At 47.9% G+C, this 9,586-nt stretch overlaps 1 protein-coding gene across 4 annotated transcripts; it reads right to left on the bottom strand.

Moving 5' to 3' along the window:
- Positions 1-2,058: 2,058 nt before the first annotated feature.
- Positions 2,059-7,652, bottom strand: TMEM106C (transmembrane protein 106C). Of its 4 annotated transcripts, none has more exons than XM_029206763.1 (8): positions 7,587-7,652; positions 6,824-7,038; positions 5,819-5,882; positions 5,162-5,321; positions 4,931-5,071; positions 4,439-4,488; positions 3,689-3,742; positions 2,059-2,808 (listed from the first exon to the last, which is right to left on the bottom strand). In XM_029206763.1, exons 2-8 carry the CDS (start codon positions 7,008-7,010, stop codon positions 2,712-2,714), a joined length of 753 nt encoding a protein of 250 aa, XP_029062596.1. In that variant the 5' UTR covers positions 7,011-7,038; positions 7,587-7,652; the 3' UTR covers positions 2,059-2,711. The 4 variants fall into 4 exon arrangements, with proteins under 4 accessions (XP_029062596.1, XP_029062595.1, XP_029062594.1 ...); XM_029206762.1 differs by having other exon boundaries at positions 7,513-7,627; XM_029206761.1 differs by lacking the exon at positions 4,439-4,488.
- Positions 7,653-9,586: the final 1,934 nt, after the last annotated feature.

The following is a 9,586-nucleotide window of genomic DNA, read 5'->3' as shown; positions in this document are numbered from 1 at the left end:
AGCAAGATCTTTTTTGACGCACCTCCTAGAGTAATGGAAATAAAAACAAAAATAAACAAATGGGACCTAATGAAACTTAAAAGCTTTTGCACAGCAAAGGAAACTATAAACAAAAAGACAACACTCAGAATGGGAGAAAATATTTTCAAACAAATCAACAGACAAAGGATTAATCTCCAAAATATATAAACAGCTCATGCAGCTCAATATCAAAAAAACAACCCAATCAAAAAATGGGCAGAAGACCTAAATAGACGTTTCTCCAAAGAAAAGGCACATGAAAAGCTGCTCAACATCACTAATTATTAGAGAAATGCACATCAAAACTACAATGAGGTGTCACTTCACACCGGTTAGAATGGGCATCATCAGAAAATCTACAAACAATAAATGCTGGAGAGGATGTGGAGAAAAGGGAACCCTCTTGCACTGTTGGTGGGAAGGTAAATTGATACAGCCACTATGGAGAACAGTATGGAGGTTCCTTAAAAAACTACAAATAGAATTACCATATGACCCAGCAATCCCACTACTGGGCATATACCCTGAGAAAAGCATAATTCAAAAGGACACATGCCACATGCACCCTAAGTTCACTGCAGCACTATTTAGAATAGTCAAGTCATGGAAGCAACCTAAATTACCATCGACAGATGAATGGATAAAGATGTGGTACATATATACAATGGAATACTACTCAGCCATAAAAAGGGGTCATTTGAAGAGATGTGGATGGACCTAGAGACTGTCATAGAGACTGAAGTAAGTCAGAAAGAGAAAAACAAATACCATATACTAACGCATATATGTGGAATCTAGAAAAATGGTATAGATGAACCAGTTTGCAAGGCAGAAACAGAAACACAGATGTAGAGAACAAATGTATGGACACCAGGGGGGAAAAGCAGGGGGGTGGGGTGGGGGGATGAACTGGGAGATTGGGATTGACATATATACACTAATATGTATAAAACAGATAATAAGAACCTGCTGTATAGCACAGGGAACTCCACTTTGCTGTACAGCAGAAACTAACACAACACTATAAAACAACTATACCGCAATTTTAAAAAAATGAGTAAACAACCTGAAAGTTCTAAAATAAAAAAAATAAAGATAACATTGAGGAGCAAGAAATGCTACTGCGGCACACGGTCACAAAAAATTATTCAAAACTGAAGTACCAATAGGAGTAACCTCGTCAAAATCACATGAAAAATATGCTAGAGGCTGTTTGGAAAATTGGAAAATAAAAAAATGTAGCAATGTGTACATCTTAGATGTGTTTAGGGCATGTCCTCAAAAATGGTGCACATCTGCTTCCATACAAGTTGTGTTCCATCATTTACACACAGAACAGTCATCACCATCGTGTACATACAGACCGTTAAAGGATCCAGGTTAACAGGGAAACTCGGCTTCCAACCCTCAGCTCTTGGGTTACTCAAGCATGGTCAGCATCGGCCAAACACCATGAAATTTAGCCTTAGCGTGAAGATTCAGAGTGCAAAGATCACTGATATTGAAAATCAAGCTATGTGAATGAGGATAAAAAGAAAATAGACCCCGTGCCACCACCTGTTGCTGTTAGGGTTTCCCGAGGCAAGAGCGCTGGAGAAGGAGCTGGAGCCCACCTCAGCGGAGTTCTGAAACTGACTACTCAAGCTTCCCCCTAGATGCCCTGCCATCGTGGGGCTGGAGCCTGCTCTTTGGGTGGTGGAGAGGGTGGAGACCGTTCAAGAAACTTTCAACTTCAAACCAGGTCCTCTTAATTAGCAAGTTATTCCTCCTCAGAGAAGCAGCTTCTCAATCCTCAAGCATCACTGCTCTACCTCGTCCAACCTCCAGGGGGCATTAAGTGCTCTGTTCTACAACAGCGATAGGCCAACCTGTCAGCATCAGAGGTAGACGGACTGTGATAGGAGCTCATGGGGCCAGTACAAGCAGGGCTTCCTCTCTTCCCTTCCCATCGTGTGCTGATAACACTTCACAAGCAACTATTCTACGGTCCCCCAGAGGTGCCTCCTGAGACGCCCAGACAATCAGAGGAGACACAGATGAATCAAAAGCAGGGTTTACTTTTCTACCAAATTCTCCAATCCATGTTCCAGCCAATGGATGAAGGGTAAATCAGACCCCACAGACTCTTGGTAAAAAACAGTTTTAACTTTCTACAGGAAAAAAAAAGTTATTTTTTTTTCTTTAATAAAGTTCCTAGGCATTTGGAAGCAGGTGAATAAATTTCACATATTGAATGGTCTGTGCTTTCTTCTTTAATGTATTCAAATGCTCCCTCCCTGCTGCCTCTTCTGTGATGAGGCCCCGAAAATAGTTCTGCAACTGCACCGACCGTCTTATTTCCGGATCACTCTATCGTCTGATACCCTAGAACCATGGTATGATTTTAACTGATAATGGCCCAAGAACAGCTGAAAAGATCTCAGTTAAACTCTTCAAACCTTCTTTGAGTGCCTACTATTTGCTGGGCATAGGCTAGGCACTAGGCAGTGATCCTGCTGGTTCTGAGAAAAGTAAATGGCGCTACAGAGAGGAGTTTTCCTCCCTAGTGGCAGGAGGATGTCTGCTGGGGACTGAGAGAACCAATTTCTCCTCTGGTTCTACCCCCTGGGGTAGGTACAGGGCTCAGGCCCCGGGAACAGATGCTGTGTCTCTTCTGACAGGTGCTGCCATGGAAGAACCACGAGCAGTTTCTAAACAGCTGTGGAATTTGCTCCACAATCCACATAGTGATGTGTCTCCAAGGAGCTCTGGGTCACGTGGCCAATGTAGGAAATCTTCACTGAAGTTCTAGGGAAAGGAAAACCAACGAGAATTAATTGTTTCTGAGACGAAATAAGTAAGAAACAATGCCCAAGTAATTTCTTGCAAGCTCAGGCAGTAATATCCACAGGTCCTAGATACGTATCTTCATGGTTACACAACCAGGAGGTCAGAGGATCTTTCCACATCCCCAGAGACACTGTGCCCTGAGCTGACCCTCTAAATATGTGGTTCTGAACCGGGGACGATTTTAACCCACGGGGGACTTCTGGCAACGTCTGAACATTTGGGGTTGTTACAACTGAGTGGGGGAGGAGGTGGTGTTACTGGCATCTAGTGGGTAGAGGCCAGGCTGTAAAACGTCCTACAAGGCACAGAACAGCCCCTCGCAACAAACAGCTGTCTGGTCCAAAATGTCAATAGTGCCAAGGCTAAGAAACCCTGCTCTAACCCTGCTATTTCAAATGTCTGCAGCAGAACCCTGTCACTTGCAAATTTAACAGTCACGGTTCTAGAAATTACCCTACCGGTCCATGACAATGTGGTAATTTGTGTGGCTACAGAGTAAGTCTGGCCAGATGCCCAGGGCTTATGCCTTGAGAAAGCTTTTCTTTTCTTTACTAGTTCCATCAGGATTCTAAAGGGATCACACAACTCGACCCCATTTCATGGAGAAAACTCTACAACTAACCGTTCACTGTGACCCTGGTGATTTGTGACAGGGATTTGGACACTGTATCTAAATGACAGCAAGGCTCTGCTGTGTCTGTGCCTGTAAGGTACTGGGCATCCCCCCTTTGGTCTGTGGGTCCCACAGGCTCTCCTGAGCAAAGGTGGCCAGCTCACGTGGCCTGACGGTCCAGGCTCAAACACAAAGGCCCTGGACACAGGGAAATGAGCAACGTACCGCATGAAGACCACTGTGTTGTGCACCAGGATATCGGGTAACCTGCAGAAGAAGCTGCAAAACAGCAAACAGAGAAATGGTTGTTTTTGTTTTTGTTTTTTTAAAAAAAGGCGAATCGGCAGGAGTGCTGAGTTACACTGTCAAACTGAGGAGCAGTCAGCCCCGTTTGAGTACCTCCCCTGCCCCACACCCGCCCTTCTGGCTTAAGTGCTGTCCTGGCTCACTAGTTCCGAGTCCCCACAAGTGTCCTTCCAGGCTCCCACATCACCATCTTTTTGTTTGTTCATACCCATCACAGAATGCTGTAGCTTGGAAATGTTTCTAGTGGCCTAACATTCTCTTTCAGAAATTTGAGCGCTTCAGTCACATATCAAATACCACATCCTGGGCGCAGAGGTTGAGAGTCCGCCTGCCGATGCAGGGGACGCGGGTTCGTGCCCCGGTCCGGGAAGATCCCACATGCCGCGGAGCGGCTGGGCCCGTGAGCCGTGGCCGCTGAGCCTGCGCGTCCGGAGCCTGTGCTCCGCAACGGGAGAGGCCACAACAGTGAGTGGCCCGCGTACCGCAAAAAAAAAAAAAAAAACAAAAAAAAAAGCCACATCCTCCAAATAAACTTCAAGATGGCCCAAACTAGGGAACCCACAGGCCCAAGGCTGGAACTTAAGGCAGGACCGGCCCCCAACAATTGAGCTCAACTCTGAATCCCTTTCATCCAGTAAAAAGCACACATGTAGAGAACACTGTCCTTACTACACATAGGAAAATGGTCCTCCCATCTCAGCCTTCACGGTAAAATTCACCTGAAAATAAGACACCAGAGTCAGTCTGTGGCTAAGGAGGCTTGACAGAGAGCAGTGCTAAAATCTGCGACACAAGGACCTGAGAGCATTCTTCTACCCCATACAAAACATTTCCCCAAGACTGTCCCTGATCCAGACGGTGAGCCTCTAACAAATCTTCCAACCTCTTCCCTGTTGAGAGGCCAATGGACCACATGGCCTCTCCTCGATTGCTGGCGAATTGCTTTCTCCGACAAATTCTTTTGTTTCTGTAACACTTAAATGCTAGCTGAGTTTTCCCCCTAATTTTTCATAATTACAGAGCTCATCACGTCTTCCTCATCAACCAGTTGCTACAAGTGGAAATGAGGAGAGGAAGAGGAAAGTAATGAGGTGACAGCATTCCACAGTGCCTACTCTTTTCTCAGGCCCACGGGGCCAGGATCCTAAAAGGATGGCATACCAGATGCTCGCTCCGAGGTGGAATGAGGGAGATGTTAGTTGTCACATATGACCCAACCACGGTGTTCATGTACTGAACCTGGCTGGACAGGCTGGTCACCGCCACAGAGTAGAAGTTGGAATTCCTGATTTTCAGGGTGGCCTGCATCAGAGCAAGAGAGGAAACACGTGTAAGTGTCCTGGGTACAAGACTCACAGGTGCACAACCCAGGAAGGGAGGCCCTAATCTTACCGTGATGGCGAGGATTACAAGGGAGTCCTGCTCATTAAACGTGACTTTCACCACTTTGATGCCGTCATCATCCACGAGGACCGAATGTGGAAACAGGAAGAAAACCACCAAACCAGATGCCAGGAGACAGAGCAGAACAGACAGGAGGACATACTGCTTACTGCAAACGACAAAGCACATGACCAACCCAGGCAGTCAGATATCAAGGTCCAATCAGTCAAGATTAAATGCAAAAGCAGGAATGAGGCGGGGAGGGACAAGAAAGTGAAAAGAGCAAGGAATCACAAACCAGGAAAGAGTATGTGGAGCGGGTTCACAAACCCATCTGAATGCTGTCTGCCGTCTGGGAAGAGAAGCTGAAGAGAGGAACTGTGTGGACAGAAACATCTCTTCGCCTGCCAGGACACCCTCTTCTCCAATTCCTACTGATTCAAGTTCCTTCATTTGGCCCTCTGCTCTCAAAACATTTCTAGCTTCAAGTTCCCTTCCCCAGACTGTGATGGGGGCAGAGACATCTTGCTTGAGCAAACAGTATTAAAGCAAGTGGGGAATTTACAGGAACAGATAACGTTTTCAAGAAGTTAACTGGCATTCATACACAGAAGAAGGGACTAGGGACCACTGTAGGCATTAACAGGAGAGACGCAGGTGACTCACGTTCTCTGAGGACGCAATCTCTGATCACTGTGTGGGATCAAAGCCACCAACTCATTTACTTGCTCTAGAAAAGAAACAAACAACAATTTCGGTAAAATAAACCCCATGTGTTGCAGTACTTTCCATCACATACACAGTAGCCTGTCACAACTATACTTGTCTGGAATTAGATGTTTCTAAGATACCAGTTTTATATCTGGGGTCTAATGAACAAGAAACAAGTAAATATGTAGAGAGCGCTACAAATTACAAAATATCTATCAGTGCTCCCAGGGCAGTGACGTGGAAGTTGAGAAATCTAGGATCTTGTTCTGGCTTTACTGCATGGCCTTGAGCTGCTGCATGGCTTTCAGCTATGGCATAGCCGTGGGGAAGTCATTACCTCTCTAGGCCACTGTGTCCTCATCTGTAATACGAAGGCTTTGGAGTAAATGGTTTCTAAGGTTCTTACCAGCTCTAAACCTCTGTGACCCTCCGTCTACACCATTAAGACTTTTTGAGCACCAACTTCGTGATAGATGATTCTGTACCCAATCCAGGCTCCACGCCTGGGCGTGTTTTTCTCCCTCCACTTGACTTATTTTTCAGATCTTAGGTTGTTAATGATTCACTACCTGCTTCCTTGAACAGAAGCTTCCAAGATGGTGTCTGCACCTCCCCCACAAAGCCATGCCAGGCCTTATGAGCGAGAGCAATAAAGAAATGGGCCTGTCAACAAATCCCACAATCAAGAGCAAGCCAAATGTTCCAAACCAAGGAAACAACGAACAAAAGAGTGGAAGTGAAGAAAAGCAAGGCTTTCAAATACTGGGAAACCTAGAGAAGTTGTGGAACCTGCCCAAGTTTATCAAGTCAGGTCAGCTGGCTCCTTCACAGGGCATGGCCTATGACTGTGGTACTGCCGCCTAGGAGAAAAGTTCTGGCTGGGAGACCGGAGAAGCCCTCTGGGTATCCTGGAATTCTCCTTGGGGAATCATCCTTCCCATGATCACCAAAGACTCTCACCTGTTGGAATGTAGCCTGTCCCCTGGCACGTGAGACAGGTGATGCTATCTCGCCCTGTGAACTCCACATACGGGAACTGAGCAATGGCTTCTTCCTGCTCCCGTTCAGCCAGCAAATCCTCCCTGTCATCTGCCTTCTGCCGCTTGCAAGAAGGGGGGTGAGCACAAACGGACTGCTGGGACCCCATGGCCAAGATGTGCCACTTGTGTCATGTCCTAGGATGCAAAGAGGCAAGTGAGTGCGTGTTGGTGGCCGTGCATCTTTCTGTGAGAAAAGTGAGAACACAAAAATGACCAAATTGCCGTCCTGAATGTGATCCCAAACACCTGCACAATTTCTAGCAGGCTCCTCATTTTGTAGCAGTGCTCCCTAACCTCCCTCCGACTCCTGACACACACAGCCGGAGAAACGGGGCGCCAGCTCCTCACAGCCCCACGGCTCAGGTCACCCCAGCTCCCACGTGGTCCAGCCTCACCCCTTCCTGTCCGCTATTTGCAAACTCTGTGCCCTCCTCGAGAAAACCTCCCCAACAATCAACAGGCACCAAATTAATAACAGGCCTCAAAGATTCCGCATCCCCCTCCACTCCCAAACCCAGGAGGCGGGCTGAGGTCACGCCCCTCGGCAAAAAGCGCGCTCCGAGCCCACCGGAGTCGCCCAGGAGGGAGCAAATGCCGAAGGTTCCAGACCTGCAGGGCACGAACTCCCGGCAGCTCCTTCACGGGCCGGACCGCCAGCCACCTGCCCGCTTCAGCTGGTTTACCTGCCTCTTGGGTCTTCGGAACTGCCCGCACTCGATGCGCACGCGCAGAATGGCAAGCTGGCCCGGGGACGCCGGCGTGAGCGCGCGCGTGCGCTCTTCGCGGCCCTGCTGACGGCGCCGGGAGAGGGCAGCAGAGAGCTGGGGGGGGGGGTTCGGGTTGGAGCAGTGCTTCTCGGGGCTTGAGGCTGGTGCAGTGGAGATGATTGAGTCCCCCAGAAATGCTGGGAAAGGCTCAAGCTTCCAGAGGAAGAGGAAGGCGGAAAGAGCCGGCAGCCAAAGCCATTCTCAGCTATTCTCTGAGCATAGGGGTTGTGTGGAGACGCTGAGGGTAAAAAGTGCATCAGACACAGAACCTGCCCTCATTCTGCTTTAGGGCGTCCCCTTCCCCAGCCCTAGACACACACACAAGGCATGCACATAAGGGGTTAGAGGACACTTTTTAAAGGGCGGGTTTCTTTGTAGGGACTGCCTGGTTGCGCTTCGACTGCAGCAGAAGGAAGCAAGCGAGGGCAGACTTTAAGCAGGTGAAGTTATAAAGACGATGCTGGGGAGGGGAGAGATTCTGAACTGGGTGAATGGGGGGCATGCCCTGCAACGTGGAGGGAGGCTGGCGACCTTCGAGGTCTCTGCCATCTCCACTTCTCTCTCCTCCTTCTCCTGTGAAGAAGGCTGATGCCACTGCTGCTGTCTAGAAACCTGTGCAACTGCTGGTCCCAGTCAGCCCACTGAGTCTTTAGAATAAGAAATGGTAAAGAAAAAATTATTGAATGACACTGGTTGGAGACGGTAAGGCAGACTTTGTTCAAGGTGGGCAATGGTGATAGGTGTGGAGGGACAGCTGCACGAATGGGGTCTTCCAGTGGGGGAGAGAGATTGGGTTCAAGTCTGAATCAGCAGGGTAACTGGGAATTTAGAGTCAAGGAACAGGGTGCCGGTCAGTGGATGGAAAATTACTAAGAGAAAACATCAGCGGTGAGGGGAATTCTGGCTAAACTGGCCTAACGGGATTATTGCTGAAGACACACTGTGGTGATCAGACATACCTGGGGGATGATGGAGGATGAGGAACCCAATCAGATATGGAAGATGATCAGATTTTGAGAGGGGTTCTTGCTAAGCTGACTTAGCAGGGTTCATGCAAAAACTGGATTGTACAATAAGTGCACAGATGGGCCTAGGAGAAGGTTCAGGAGCCTGACTAAAGTTTGTTCAAGAAAAGAATATTTGGCAGAAGCAACAAGAAACCACTGCTCCTCTTTTTCCACCTACGGCCCGTACCTTCCCCTTCCTGAAATCGATCTTCACCTCTCTCCTTGCAAGCTCTATACCAGTTTATATTCCTTGTTTATACAAATCTGATTTTGTTGGAGGCAACGATTTGCTCAATGAAAAATACATTTCCCTGCCTACTTACCATATGACACAGTTTGAGCCAATGAGGTGTGTGGGACTTCCAGGAAAGCTCCTTAAACGTGTTGGAGACTCAACCTGTGATTTGATCTTCCTCTTCCTGTTTGGAATTTAGACTTGATGTTGGAGATGGGGCAGCCATCTTGTGCCCATGAGGCAAGAAGTGCATGTTAGGAAGGCTGGGTAGAGGGATTAAAAGAGCCTGGGTGCCTGATGACATTTGGAGCCACACTCAGGCTCTGGGCTACCTTTCTTCTGACTTCTCATCGCATGAGAAAAATAACCAACCCCACCCCGACAAATTGTGTTTTGTGTGTGTAAGTGTGTGTGCCTTTCTCATAGTGGGATGCGATCCTAAAAGATACAGACACAGAGCTAGTTAAGGGGGAAGTCTGGATTTTAACACAGGCAGTCTGACTGCTTTACCCAAACACCATGTAGGCCACACTTAGGTTTCTATCCTCTTCTAACATCCGCCCTTAGGGCACATGCCTTTAGAGAGAGGGAGGCCTCTTGCCTGTCTGAGGCCTGTCTTCCAAGTTCGGCTTTCTTGTCTGAAGACCCACTTCTCACAGGGAATTCACCTGGGG

This window comes from Monodon monoceros, unplaced genomic scaffold (genome assembly GCF_005190385.1).
Source record: "Monodon monoceros isolate NGI ecotype Baffin Bay Population unplaced genomic scaffold, NGI_Narwhal_1 Super_Scaffold_6, whole genome shotgun sequence".
NCBI lineage: Eukaryota > Metazoa > Chordata > Mammalia > Artiodactyla > Monodontidae > Monodon > Monodon monoceros.
Note: the sequence above shows the minus strand (reverse complement) of the source record. Positions and strands in the feature narration are given on the sequence as shown.